At 40.7% G+C, this 15,445-nt stretch overlaps 1 protein-coding gene across 1 annotated transcript; it reads left to right on the forward strand.

Annotated features, from left to right (window-relative positions):
- The first annotated feature begins 302 nt into the window (after positions 1–302).
- LOC119720644 (protein FAM184A-like) lies at positions 303–15,177 on the forward strand. The gene is made up of 16 exons (XM_038190421.1): positions 303–494; positions 2,483–3,346; positions 6,520–6,640; positions 7,137–7,318; positions 7,467–7,673; positions 7,930–8,214; positions 8,473–8,594; positions 9,137–9,287; positions 9,784–9,996; positions 10,674–10,827; positions 11,135–11,262; positions 11,568–11,752; positions 12,027–12,173; positions 12,539–12,656; positions 12,908–13,015; positions 13,623–15,177. The coding sequence occupies exons 1-16, from the start codon at positions 357–359 to the stop codon at positions 13,842–13,844; spliced, it is 3,345 nt and encodes a 1,114-aa protein (XP_038046349.1). The 5' UTR covers positions 303–356; the 3' UTR covers positions 13,845–15,177.
- Positions 15,178–15,445: the final 268 nt, after the last annotated feature.

Consider the following 15,445-nt stretch of genomic DNA (forward strand, 5'->3'; position numbering starts at 1 on the left):
AAAAAAAAAAAGGGATTTGTGTTGTTTCGGACTACTCAATCAATTTGCCGCCCTCTCTCGTTCCACATGTATTAATTTGCATGACAGTAGCGTAGCAACCGGCAACAATAATCACAGCCGAGGTGTGTGCATTTCATGCGCACTGAAAGAAATAATTCTAATAACAATTTTTATTGGACAAATATCGAAGGTATTCATTAATATGCAATTTAAATGTGACTTATTGTAACTTCTGTCTGTTTAAAATAATTTGTTGTTCTAAAAAGAATCGCAATTATTGTCTGGAGAAGCTGAGCGGATGAATAAGTAAAGGAATTCCGTAGTATGTAGTTCCCTCATCTGAAAAGAAAATCAAAATGGCGACGAAGATGTCGTTTGGAAATCCTTTCCAGCAGAATAAAGTCGGCGCTGGCGCTGCAAGTGGGCAAGCCAGCGCCGATGTGACGCCAGAACTACACTTAAAAATGTCTAAGAAAATCGCTCAACTCACAAAGGTAAGCACTTTTTTATTCCAGCAATTGTTGTGTCGTTTGTCATCATGTTTAAGATTCATCGCCTGCACAGAGTTGTTTTCGTTCGTCTGCAAAAAGTAATCAACGTGATAAGTCGTCTATTTCCGACAGCTGGATCACTTGCAAAGGGTGGCGATTGTGTATCTACGGGCCCGGTTCCTATGAAAGTATGAGGGAACAAAATCCATTTTTAAATTATTTATCCTACCAAACTAGTTAGCGACATTAAGAACATACAGCCTTACAGGTATGTCATAAAGGGCAGGGTTTCGAATTTTTTAGGGAAATTTGGTGGTAAAATGACGTACTCCTAGAACTATGAGGCTCCACGTAGTGGAGCCTCATAGAGTCAGAAGCCCGCAAAATTGTTGTCAACACAAAACACTAATTAAGTACAAAAACGTCCATTCCAAATAAGCTATTTCCCACAGAACCGCTGCACAGTTTGCCCCTAAACTCCGTACAATACCTCATGACATACTCACGTTATGTGCACCCAACAAACATCGGTGGATTCTGTCTGTTTTTAGGCCAAAATGATGAAAAATATGCCCTTTCCGCACTGAGCCAACCTAACACTTGAAGCGAGCACGCGCGCTGATATCGCAGTCATTTTCGGGTTCGATCGCTCGGAGCGCGCCGCGGGGGGTACGTACTTGCACTTGTACGTATGCGCATACTATCAATCCGCTCCTACACCATACCCCCCGCGGCGCGCTCCGAGCGATCGAACCCGAAAATGACTGCGATATCAGCGCGCGTGCTCGCTTCAAGTGTTAGGTTGGCTCAGTGCGGAAAGGGCATATTTTTCATCATTTTGGCCTAAAAACAGACAGAATCCACCGATGTTTGTTGGGTGCACATAACGTGAGTATGTCATGAGGTATTGTACGGAGTTTAGGGGCAAACTGTGCAGCGGTTCTGTGGGAAATAGCTTATTTGGAATGGACGTTTTTGTACTTAATTAGTGTTTTGTGTTGACAACAATTTTGCGGGCTTCTGACTCTATGAGGCTCCACTACGTGGAGCCTCATAGTTCTAGGAGTAAAAATGACGATGACAACGACAAAACGCAACACGAAAATAAAGATGGTGATCACCGCGCGATGTACGTACCGTGAGCACGCAAGTCGCACTGCACGGCACCAATCGGCCCATAAACTGCGCAGGAAAATTGTAATTTCTACCCCAAGAAACTGTTCAAAAATAACCAAAAAGGTATCATTACATTGAGAGAAGTGTGCTTTAGGTTGACAATGTCATTTTTTAGTATTATAGTAATAAAAAAAAATTCTTGATTCTAATTTGATCGAAACAAAATAGGGGCCCTACACTACACAATCGCCATCTGTGTCTCCCATCCTGGCATCTTCCGTACATTGTTGAAAAAATGAACATAAGTTAATAAAAGGCATCGGATTGCAAAAAAAAAATGTCCTCAAATTTGTGAGGCCCTAATTGGTAATGGAAATCATGATTAAAATGCTTCAATTTTAATACAACTCACTTTATTCATTTATTTTCCAATATTCAGGACTTTAAAGTTGGCATAGCTAGGTGTCTGGTGAAGGTCTGTTTTTTATTGAGCAGGTCTGAGACTTAGGCCTATCATTTCTGTTCCGTATTATGATTATCACAAATTGGGGAAAGAATGTTGCAACATGACGCTACTTCAGCGGTTGTGTACAAAGTCTATGGAGGGTGACGATCATTTTTTGCAATGACTGACCTTCATCGAGATGATATATGAAGAATAAAGCAGGGTCAGGGAGCAACATTCTTTCCCTAATTGGAAAGCACAGATTCCAAGCAAAATTTGAACAGTTCATAATATTTTTATGTTTGATGAGCTTGAAAATGCAAAATTTAATTTCTTTTTACCATCAAAAATGCAATATGATCAGTTCTTGCACGTTTCTGGCCTGTCAACACTGTATTAATGAATGGCAATTAAATATCTCCATTTGCAGGTTATCTATGCATTGAACACTAAGAATGATGAGCATGAGGCTGTCGTCCAAAACCTGAAAGAAACACACGAGGAGGAACTCCAGCAGCTAGTCACACGGACAAAAGACAAGATTGCATCTTACCAGAGCCGGATAGGCCAAGAGGCAGAACTCCGACAGAAGATCCAGTCTCTAGAAACCACCATCAAGGAGGAAGAAAAACACAAACATGAGGCATTGGCAGAGTTTACAGAATTCAAACGCAAGGAAGAGCAGAGACAAGCTAGCCTAAAGGCGGACCACTCCCAAACCGTGCTGGGTCTGTCGCAGGACTTGCTTGCCATTAAGAGGAACTTTGAAGACCGGCTGCAGCAGTTCGAGGACACCAAACGCCGCGGAGAGTTGGAAAGGACAAATGCCCTGACAGAGTTGCGGCGTGCGCACACCGAGGAGGTAGAAACATTGAAAAAGCAGCTGCAGTCCGAGCACTCAGGACTCACCAAGGAGAGGCAGGAACTCATCGAGCAGTACGAATCTGAAATAAAGAATCTGTACAATCAAAACAACGAGTTGAAGAACGAGAAGAGACAGACGGTGGAAGACTACGAGGCCAAGCTGAGTAAGGCTCAGGCCTTCTACGAGAGGGAACTAGCGGCACTCAGGGATGGAGAGCTACGGAAAAACGTTGAGGAGTGGAAAGAGCGAGAAGCTGCCCTGAGGAGGCAAACGGCAGAGAAGCAGCACGAGCTGGAGACACAGATTGAGAATGTGTCTATGCAACTGGCTGTGTGTGAGGAAGACCTGGAGTGCTATAAAGACAAGTTAACGAAAGCGCAGAGCGAGCTTGCAGCCAGGGAAAGTGATTCGGGCAGTTTAAGTAAACAGGTAAGCAGATTGATCTGTAGCACATGCCAATCCAGGCATGGATGCGCTGTACACTTATGGAGGCCCCCACTAATGGTGGAAGCATTATGCTATCCATTGTTCAGAATAAGTGTCATTCTGGGTGGGAAGGGAGAGGGGACAGCTAGCTCTGTTAGTGTACAATAATGCCATACCCGGATTGGTAGTTAATACAGTCAGATGAAGATTGGTTTATGCTTGACCAGTTTGTGAAAAGAATTCCAGATAGTGAAACAATTACTACTAATATTTGTCAAATTGCAGATCAGAAAATAAACTTTTTGTGTGAATGCTCTGCACAATGGCCGAAAATGTCCCACATTGAAAACTAACATCATTATGCTAAAATGTACAAAACATTCTCTGTAAATAGGTGAGTTTGACTAGTGATGGAGGAATCCCTCAGAATGCCGAATTGTAAATCAGATTTAAGCCGATTATAACTGCCTCGTATAATAGGATAGTTTGAGAAATATTCAAGAAAATTGACCAACTTAATGGCAGCGTTGACAAGCAGTGCAGCTCAGAGATTAAAGCTGGCAGACTAACAGCATTTCTGTAGAAAAGAAACAGATCGTCAATGCCAAAAGGCTCAACGTAGAATACAGCTGGAGTGGGCTTAAGGCCTGGCTTTCTGTCCACAAGAAAAGGAGGGCAAAGTACAGGGGTGCATTCATGCATAGACTGATGGCAAAGTCAGCTGAAATCCCTGTGCTCACTTTATCTGATACGATTCATGTACCTCCCTAGATGGTACATGTACATGGTTGCATTTCAAGATGTTTTACCTTGGTTCACAGGGTTATTTTAATTCTAAATCGGCATTTCGCTAGGAAGTTTCTTGAAGACTTGTAGACCTGTTCAAATGACCCCTAAATCTTTTCTAAGTGCATGCATAATTTTAATTGATGATAAGAAAGTTACCTTATTCGGTAATTATTCAGTCACTTATATGCTTTGGAAAATGTCATTTAAGTAAAGAAGTGTAAGTATAATCACCAAAATAAACTTTTCAAAAAATGAAATAATAAAAAATATACCCAAATATTGGAACAAATATATTACACGACAGGTATTAAAGATTTATGCAAATTAGGCATGTTTCCACTCAAAATCCAGCTTGGTAACCATCGTTTTTGGATTCAGCACCCTGAAATTAAATGAAACAGCTATGTTACCAACTTCTACTAAAAAAATGCCTCTTCTTGCCCTAAATGAGCCCTTTTATTTAAATATTGCCTAGACTATTAAGTCTGGGCTCTGAAAAAAGGTTTATAAAAAAAACCGGAGCTTACAAGTTTCGTAAAATACTACTTTTTTTTTGTTCATGCACAAAAAGATTCTGAACACATCAAGGTTGTGCTGCCTCTGTTCCGTTGCCTTTCAAGTTGGGCACACAGAAAAAAAATCTTTGTCAACCACTGAAAAGTCCAGGGAAGATTTACCCTTCCTTCACAGCAAATACAGATAAAGCAGACACTGAGAGTGTCTTGAGCATCAGTGGGGCGGATTAGGGCTTACTCCCAAGAGTAGCCTGGAGCCAACTGAAGAATGATCTTTGTTGAAGCTCTTAGACCCTCCACAGGCTTAGCATAACACTTCTCTTTCTTCATGCAAATTTGCAAAGCAAAAAGTCTGTCCCCTTTTGAGAGTGTTCTAAAGTACCAATATGTGAGCTGCAGATACAAAGTTGCAATGCACATGTACTTAAGGTGCTAACTATGCATCCTGCCACGCCCATTTCCACAACAGCAGTACAAAATACAAGAAAAGGCTAAAACTTATTTTTTTTCCAGAATTTCCAGTATTCATAACATTGAATTTTTTTTTTCATGAATGTGTTTAATATATTTTTTTACCTAAAACTATAGAGATTGGCTGTGTGTTTGTGGTCACATTTGTACCTTGTTTCTTTAAGTTTCTTTTCTTTTTTAAATTGAAAATTGTTTTCCATTCTAGTTAAACAAATTCAGCCCAACATATATGAATATATATTTTTTATAAAAAAAATTCTACAAATTGTGTAGCATAAGAAAAATAAAACAATTTTATCAAGTGTCACTGAAAAGCGAAATCAATTTCTATGGATCTCTAGACAACTGTGAACCACAAAATTAATGTTCATACATCCCAATGCATGATTCCAATTCACATTTTCCAAGCCAGAAAGCTCCAGCACAAAATGTCAATTTCAAGCGTCATAAATTCCAAGTACATCTCCAGCATATAAGCCTGCTGTGATGAAATAAATCACTGAGTGAGTTAGGTGATAAATTTAGCAATTCTGTTTGCTAACTGGCACTGAAAAATGTGGCGCATGTGTCTGGCTTTAGCCTCTGGCCTTATGGCATTCAGCGTTAAACACGCTACAGCTTTCTTTCTTTTCAAGTAGCTATCAGCAGATGATTGATTCAAGCCAACGTAATATCTTCAAGAATGTTTCCATTAGGTTGTTATCAGATAATAACCATAGACAACACCCTAATGCATTTAAAAGGAGTTTTGTACAGTATATTTAATATCCATTTTGTTAATAGTTCAACATATTTAGAATACCTTTAGGGAGAGCTTTATTGTATATGTAGGCTGAGAACAAATTAACAGAATTCCAGTAAGTGACAAATACAAGAAATTAAAAGTAAAACATTGAATTCAGTATGGATCTGTAAAATTGATAATACATGTAATGATTCAGTCTATGAAAACTAAATGCATTTACACTTGCTTCCATCATTGTGGTTTTTTTTTATTATTATTCATTTTTTGCACCGAAACTTTGATAACTATGTTTGTCATGCACTTCTAGATTTTTCAAACACATTTTCTTACATTAGATCATGATTTCAGTGAGTATACATTGTAGTACAGTTTAGCTAGGTGCAGACAAATAATTCATAACCCATTTTTTTTTCACCAGTACTAAAATGCTACATGTCTTGCCAAACCAAAAAAAACATTAAGTGTCCGCGTGTAGTCATGGTAAAAAGTAGTAATTGATAGTTTTGGGTTTTTTTCTCATTTTTTTCAAGCGAAAATAAGTGTAGGGGCTGTGAAAATAAGGTAGGTAGGGTATTAAACCGGAAGCAAAAATATGTTTTTTGCCTTATCATGTCACGCCTATTACATATTATTGTCCTGTGTTCTTCCTTTTGCAGCTTGTTGAAGCCAAGCAAGATTCTAGCCAAGCCATCACCAGGCTGAAGCAGGTGGAGGGAGAGCTAGCTGCCTCCAGAGAACGATGCCAAGACCAAGCCACAGATCTCATTAAAAAATCCAGTAAGCCACTCCAAAAATTTGAAGACATTTTTTCTATCCCGGCCTAGCTTTTCCCTTCTATCTGTAGCAGCCCACATCTCTGAGTAACCGTCAAAGTGTAACTGAGTGGTTAAAAAAAACCTTTGAGATGGATAATTTTGAGGTTGAATAATGGAATGGATGTATTACAAAGCAATTTGGAATTCATAGTATTGTAAAGGACTGTCCAAATGCTTTTGAGAAGAAATCACAAACTTAATCAGATGGGACTCGAACCAAAAACTTCCTACTTACTAGTGCAGTCATCTTAACTACTTGACGACCATGCTTACAGGAGTAGGCTTGCTGGTTCCAATCTAGCAGCGAACACGTTATCAATATCTAGTAGATACAATTTTGCATCCGAGGGTATACAATTTAAAATTGGGTTTTGCTCTCTACTGACGTAATTCTAGTAGCACTGTTGACTAAATGCTGTCTGCGAGCTTGACACTTTTTCCATGTCTGCCCTTGTCAGGTCAGATAGGGACTCTAGAAGCCACCCGCCTGAGCAATGAGTCCACCATGAAGGACCTCCGCTCATCTCTTGCCAAACTGGAGGACAAACTCCAGTGGATGGGGAAGGAGAGAGACAGCCTGGAGAACAGCAAGAGGAGTCTCTCCGATAAGCAACACGGCCAGCTCAAGTCACTGGAAAAGGTAAGATAGTTTTATCAAAGGCAAAGTCTTCCTGTAATGCAAGTCTTGAAAAAAGTCTAGAAGTAAATCTAGTACCGTCAACATGCCTGAAAGATTCAGACAACTCATTTTCTTCTTCAGATTTTAAGTCATTCATCTCTTTTCCTAGGCTTTGGAAGAGCTATCCATCGAGAAGCAAGTGATGAAGGAACGATACGAGAAGGAGTTAGAATCCACCAAGACAAGCAGTAAGGAGGAGAGAGACAGACTGACCAGAGACCACGAGGCACTGATCAGGAAGATACAGGGTGAACACAAGGAGGCCAGGGAGTTAGCTGCCAGGACAGCGGCACAAGATCTTGCCAGTTTAAGACAGGTCAGTGGCTATCAGGATTTCCCTCAAGATGTAGGGACAATGTAATGGTGGCTTCCGACAGTTACAGGTGGGAGATGTTTTCTGAAAACAAGTCCAGGGGCTATGGTCGTGTCTAGATTACTTGGCTGTGGCTGGGAGTAACCCACTTGTCTATGGGAAGGAAGCAGCCGCTTCCATAGAAGCATGTGTAATTACTAGCCGTTGCCAAGAAGCTAAGATTCAGCCTAATTTATCCTGACTGTATTTCGCCCACTAGGAGTTGGAGAGGAACCTAGAAGAGACCACCCAGCGCCTGTCCCAGCAGTGTGATGCCGTCCAGTCCCAACTGGACCAGACCAGAGAGGAACTCACCAACCGCTTACAGTCAGCCGAGGCAGAGTGCCAACGCCTGCAGGCCATCCTGGATGAGAACAAGCAAGGCCTTGGCTCAGCCAACTCGGAGATCGGTAGCCTGTCTCAGGCCAACGTGGGACTGAAGGCTGAGCTGGATGGGATACAGAAGGAGCTAAGGGAAGCTAAGAATATGGGGCTCATGTACCGGGTGAGTGGTCCTCAAGCTCAAATGACCATCTAGGCAAAATTTCACGGAACTGCTTAGTGCAGAAATACGCTAAGCATAGAAAATATTTGCTTAGCAAAATCAGGTTACCAGCCAAAAACTCATGCAATGTATATGACCTGTGACTGGTACTCAGCTGATTTTTGCTAAGCGTATAAATTTGATAAGCGGCATTTTGTGTTTAGATCTTTTTCAAATTATTTGGACAGTCATGGATTGTTTTTATTTCCATTATTCCAGACGGAACTGGACAGATTAAAACAAACGCATGAGAGCAAGATGGCAGAAGCTAAAGAGGAACTGAAGACCAAACTGGACCGGTTGTCAAAGGATCTTGACCAACGCTGGACAGAAACACTGCGGTAAATTTTACAAACTTGTTTTCTTCTATCTACCTACTGTATTGGTTTGATTAGAATAATAACAGAGAGAAAAAAAATCAAATATCTTAATTTTAATCCATTCCAAAAGAATGAAAATCTAAGTTGTTTTCTGTATTTTGTCAACCTTTCAGGCTCTGAAATTTGTATCTTTGATGTAATTTTGGACTACACAACATACTTCTCATGATCCCATTTAAATGAGACATAATATAAACTGGCATGGTACTTAAACAGTTTTGTAAAAACAGAAAAATACGGGGGAAAAATAGAATCTGCACAATAGTCATACTGAATAGAGGACTTAAAAAAATTTGCTTAAATTTGACCAAGACTTGAATGAATTCAGAAAACCACTATTTGAACCTGATCCTCCTGTCCATACACTGGTGGAAAGATGTGACAAGCAGAACTTAGAAAAACCAATTCTATTTCACTGGTTGGATTCGAATCAAACCCTACAGGACTTGAACCTGTTCAGGTTACCCATCGTTAAATCTGACATTCCTATCCACTCTCTACAGGAGAGAATGTGACAAGCTACAGAGCGAGTTGACAGAGCAGCACAGCGGAGACAAGAGGGCCGCCCTCAAGCAGCTGGCTCTGATGAAGGAACAGGAGCTGGAAGCCTCCAGGACAGGCTGGGAGAACAAGCTCAAGGACCTCCTACAAGAGGTACTCACCAGTTCTGAATTCTCTAAGATCCCTCGCTGTACAAGTAACCGATGGCCCTTTCCTTGCACTTTGGGCATCATGGTTGTAGCTTCAAGTCATTCTCTTGAAGTTTGACAAACATTTCTGACTGGCATTCGAGATTTGACTCAGAGTGGAATCTTTCTCACAAAAATTCTCAAAGGCATAGTCCTCCCCTTGTGCTAATCCTGAGGCAAGTCAGAAGTACATCTAGCACATCTTAAAGGTACTTGTGGCACTCGGACCCAGGAAATTCCAATCATACTTTATGCACAGTTGCTCACCATATCAAAGCGAATGCCTTAGTGCCAAGGATAGCTAAGACTGGATTTGATTCATCTTTCTGATAGCTTTCTGCTGCTGTTTTGGCTCGAGTTTGCTTGTCAGAAGCAGGCTGCATTAAAATCCAATCTTGGAGCAAGACTAAGTGCACAATACATGTATTTCTGTGTTAACCTCATCTCTTGCCATATTTCAGATGTCTCAGTTAAGGGAAGCCCTGCACAGCAAGGCAGAGCAGGCCCAGAAGGAGGTGGTGACCGTGCAGGGACTAGCTGACCAGAAACTGAACAAGCTCAAGTTTGAGATGGCCGCAGCGGCCGAGGAACACGCCAGGGCCTTGAGCCTGCTGAGAGCGGAGAAGGAGAAAGAAGTGGAACGGTTGAGACGAGAGAAAGATGCAGCGGTGCAGGTATGTGGGCAGTTGTTATCAGGTCATCACAAGTCATCACACGTCATCACAACTCAATCACAAGTCATCAAATGTCAATCACAAGTCATCATAAGTCAATCACAAGTCAAATCACAAGTCATCACAAGTCAACCACATGTCATCACAAGTCATCTAATGTCAATCACAAGTCATCATAAGTCAGTCACAAGTCAATCACAAGTCATCACAAGTCAATCAGAAGTCATCACAAGTCATCACAAGTCATCACAAGTCAATCACAAGTCAATCACAAGTTATCGTAAGTCATCACAAGTCAGCATAAGTCAATCACAAGTCAATCACAAGTCATCACAAGTCAATCACAGGTCATCACAAGTCATCACAAGTCATCACAAGTCATCTCAAGTCAATCACAAGTTTATCACAAGTCATACACAATCACAAGTCTTACACAATCTAAAGTCGTCACAAGTCATCGTAAGTCAATCATAAGTCATCACGTAAGTCTTGTGGCTTGAATTGTCATTTGACTTGTGACCTGGAGAGAGGCTTCAGGCTGATCCCCAAAGCTAAGTGTTAGGCCCAAAATTGTCAACCCCCTCTAAAAAAAAGAAGCCAAACATAGACCTCCCTTTTGACAAGTTAGCCAGTTTCAAAGCTAATTTGAAACAAAATAATTAATGATTTACCCACAGGAGTTAGAAGAACGACTGGCCCGTCAGCATAGAGAAGACATGGAGGAGCAGTTGAAATCCCACAGGGCGGAAATGGAGGCATTGCAGGAGGAGGCAGAGAGGTCCAGACAGAGTGGCTTGCACTCCAAATCCACAGAGCATAAACAGGCAATAGGTAAGATAAGGCACGACATTGGAATGAGATTGGAACTCCCAAATGGCTGAGAGGAATTCAACATTCAACCAGAAGGTCACAGTGGGCAACCCATCAGCCATTTTCTTTTCCTGTTGATGAAATCTCTCAGCCTATGACTTTTTGGTGTGTCACGGACAGTTACATCCATAGCTGTAACCACAAAACACCTGTTCAAGACACAGCCAAACACTAAATATTTTGATAGATTTTGTGCAATATATAAGGATGAGCAATTAATAAAAAATTACGCCGAATTAGAGAAATGACATTTGCATGACATTTGCAGAGAGAATGAAGTTGGAGTTGACCCAGCGTCACATCGCCGAGATGGACCAGCTATCCAGGGCTCATCGCACACAGATGGCAGCTGCTAAGATGGAACTAGAGAGATCCATAGAAATCAAACAGCAACAGGTCAGTTTCCCCCCGAGGCAAGAATTACAAGTTCCCAAACAATCCAGCAGTCTCTTTATAATCCCGGTGAGGTCCATGGCCAAACCATGAGCAAGTTCAGTTGAGGAACGTTGGTTGGTCGACTCATAGTTCATTTGTGACGTAACACACCTGCGCACTAATAGCCACATGCAAACGTCTCCATTCAAGCGATGGTCAAAATGTCATCAATCATAATTTGTAGAATGCAATTTGGCATCTGGAAGATGAAGAGTCAATATTTAGAGACTTTGAGATGTTTTATCATCTACTCTCACCTTATCTAGGAGAGAGACCACAAGTCGAGGGAGCAGGAGTTGAAGGAAGACGTGAGGCAGCGGGACAGACACATCGACAGCGTGGAGAAACAACTGGCTGAAGTCAACCAGGAGATCCATAAGCTGTCCAATCAGCTGGAGTTCAAAGGTCAAGAGGTGCTTAAGGTCAAGAGCGAGGCTGAGGAACAACTCAGGTCAGTCAGACCGGCGTTTTAGAGTTGGAGTAATTCAGTTTGATAGTTGGCAGACTTAGGAGCAGCTTTACTTGCTTATTTATTTGTTATCCCCAAATAAAACCATTGTGCGTGCAAGCCTGTAGTGTGTACTTGTTTTAATAAACGTATATGAATGTTGCTGCATCTTACAGTGATCACCACTATAAAAAAAATAAGAGATCTCTGAACTTATTATCTCTTCCGAACATGAAATGAAAATTTTCCAACCTTGGATCATTTGTCCTATTTTTAGGAGGCAAGAGCAGAGACTAGCCGAGGCTCATGATAGGGACATGGACACCCAGGCAGCAGAGCACCTAAGGGAAACCCAAAGCATGCTGGGAGAATTCAACCGGGCCCAGGAACTCCTGAAGGATAAGATATCCGCACTACAGATCATGTGAGTTGAATGATGCAAGAGAGATTTATGATACATCCTGACTTAAATTACAGACTTGTGATGGACTTATAATTTGACCGTAATACAAGTTGAACATGGATGCAATGTTACACTGTGAAGGAACTGTAGATGACCCCGATACCTTTTACTGCTTGGTCCATGGTGACTTGTGTCATAGCGAAAACCTTTAAAACTCAACACTCAAGCCTTAGGCTGAGTACAAATCACACGGCTACGGCTGGCATAACACACATGTCTATGGGAAATGATGCAGCCGCTTCCATAGTCGCATGAATAATTGCAAGCCATACCAATAAATTCAGACAGGGCCTCATTTCCACTCTCACATGCTTTTTTTTTTTCAGGTTGGAGGAGGCAGAGGACAGATATCAGAGTCGGGAATCCAGACCTGAGGATCTGGAGCACATTGCTCGCCTCAAAGAAACCTTGTCAGAGCACGAGGTCATCATGCAGAAACTTGTGGTACGTGGGGAACATTACTAAACAAACAAGGAGTCCGTTTGGAAAGATATTTGTTAACATGACAAAATAACGCTGTATGCAAGTAAAATTTGATGTTCACAATTTAGTTATACAGTGACCTAACCCATGGGGCTAGTAATAAAATTTGGGAAACCAATATTTGTTTTGACTGCGAAATTTTAATATGTCAGACAGTTATTTTAGCCACTTACACACTTTTCAACTGTTTTTTTTTCTTCTGCCTTCCGCAGGATGAGAAACGTTACTTCCAGTTGGAGCTCATCAACCGTGAGACCAATTTCAACAAAGTCTTCAACACCAACCCTAACGTTGGAGTGCTCAACCCTTTTGCCCACAAGGTAGCGGTATATTGCCTTTTATTTGAGTCGGGGTATTTAAAATGAGGCATTTTGTATTGTATTCATTCTATCCACTTATATAAGATGGAATTTTCCACCAGGTAGATGAAAAATCAATATTGGATAATTAATAATGGAGAACATAATTTCAAAAACAGTGTTGTCTGAAGTACTGGCGAGAAAAATTCACAAACTCACTCTGGTTGGACTCGAACCCACGACCTCCTGCTTACAAGTGCAGATGTTTTACCACTTAACCACCGAGCTTGCCAGGGTCGGCTGGCTGGTTCGAATCTGATATATCAGCAGGTACCACAACCAAACTATCTATAGGATAAAATTTGCATTTGAGAAATGCAACTCCAATATTGGGTTTTGCTCTTCATCAAGGTATTATAACACTGTATACTCGGTGTTGTGCAAGAGCTTGCTGAAAAAAAAATGCACAAGCATTCTCTGCTGGGGCTCAAACACACCACCTGCTTATTAGTGCAGACGTCTCACCACTCGACCCAGCTTGCAGGGGTTGTCTGGCATTTCCATAGACTTGTCAATCAGCACTTGGCATTTTGAAAGTTTATCCAGACTTTTTGTCTCTTTTCAACAGAAGAAGAAATCTATAGAAGTCACCAGGGAAGCCCCACGCTACGTCAGTGCTCCAAGCCTGAACACCATGGCCGTCAACGGGTCAGCCTCCAGTGGGGGTAGCCCTAGCCATCAACGTCTTGATCCACTCCCTGACTCGCCCATCCACGACATCCAGCTCAATCCTAAGAAACCCCTACAGATGCCTCGGCCTCCGAGGACCAAGAAGTTCATCAATACGTGATGGAGACGAGGCAAGTGTCTTTGTGGATTCAGTGCCCATCTCCCCATAACGGTGATAGAAAGAGACGTTACATTTTTTTTGCAAATTCAGATGAAATTTAGCCAGAGGAGCTTGGGCCTGAAAAATGTCCATACACCTGTCCACTGTGTCATCCGTTATAAGTTGCTACTGTTCCCTTTTTTGTATTGTGGAAAAGCTTTTGGGCAAGTCCAAGAATTTGGGTAGACTATGTCCAATACCTAACAAAAGGTTTATAACCCTCTACGATATTCATGGATTTCAGAGGTTTTATTTATTTCACTGGCGAACATCTGCAAGGAGAATACCCACCAGAATTTGTCTGTTGTCAGTCTTTGCGATGATAATGTAATGGAAGAAAACATGGCGTTACATATGGGAGAAAAAAGTGACCTTTTCTTGGACTTGCCCTTTTGATATGACTGCTGAAAATGCCTTTGAGAAAAATACAATAACGCTTTGTAATTGTTTTGTTTGGCAGGATATGTAGTTTATGAATTATGTAAATCTGCAGTTGCGATCTATAGAATCAAGTGCAGTTGCTGTATCATCCGTCCTATAAGTTATGCACGATATTTGTACATCTTTGTATTTTTGTTTGTAATATCTTCCAGTGTAATAACACATTAAGCCATGAATTTATAATTTGTTTGTTCAGATTCTAAACCAAAAATGTATTATCCCACTTACTAATAGCAATTTTTTAATTATATATATTGAATTTGTACATTTTATATCCGTAAGCATTTGTAACATCAATGTAAAAACTATTATCTGTACAGTTGTCATATATTCCTGATTGTACTATTACTTAGAATTTAATGTATATAAATGTGAACTAATTTTACGTATTCAAGTAGAAACTAAACTCTATGATCACCAAGATGTTGTAGAAAAATCAGGTTTATTGCTATTCACAAATATTACAATATGCATGATTCTTTTGCAGTAAAAGCTTTGAGTATTTGAAGCATGTCAAGTTGGCAACCATCAGTGTCTAGTCCCTTGCGTTCATGGTGTATATCCCAATATAAGGTCAACTCTTGTCGGGAGCACCAGTCTTTCAGTTTTAGCCTTATTCTGGACCAGATAAAAGTCCTAAAAGATGGTTGCTCCATGTCAAAGGTCACAGAGTTCATGACACTTTTTTCTCCGTCTGCCTTATTACCATATCAAGCTGAACTCGTCCGTCCAAATTTTGTGCTAATAACTATGAATTATGACATGCGTCTTTGTTTCCCACCAAAATGTATGGTATTGCTGAAGTTTGGAAATAAAAAGACTTTCCGTCCATTTGCTGTGGCAAACCAACTAACTCATGGTTTTTTCTGTATATTTTATTTTTAGCACCCGCTCATGGATGCATCTTTTAATATTCAAGCAAATTTTGTTTCCCATTGTTTTTGGCAAAAAATTGAGAAATGACTATAACCGGGCGGTTATATTTTAATTCAGTGATTTTTTTTCTCAATCAATAATGCACTTAACAATGATCTAATTTCATGATCAAAAATGTAATTTCTTTTTTTCTAAAATCGATATTATTTGCCCCAATGTTAAAAATCTTGAGTTTTTGAATATAA

This window comes from Patiria miniata, unplaced genomic scaffold (genome assembly GCF_015706575.1).
Source record: "Patiria miniata isolate m_02_andy unplaced genomic scaffold, ASM1570657v1 HiC_scaffold_9, whole genome shotgun sequence".
Classification (NCBI taxonomy): Eukaryota; Metazoa; Echinodermata; class Asteroidea; order Valvatida; family Asterinidae; genus Patiria; species Patiria miniata.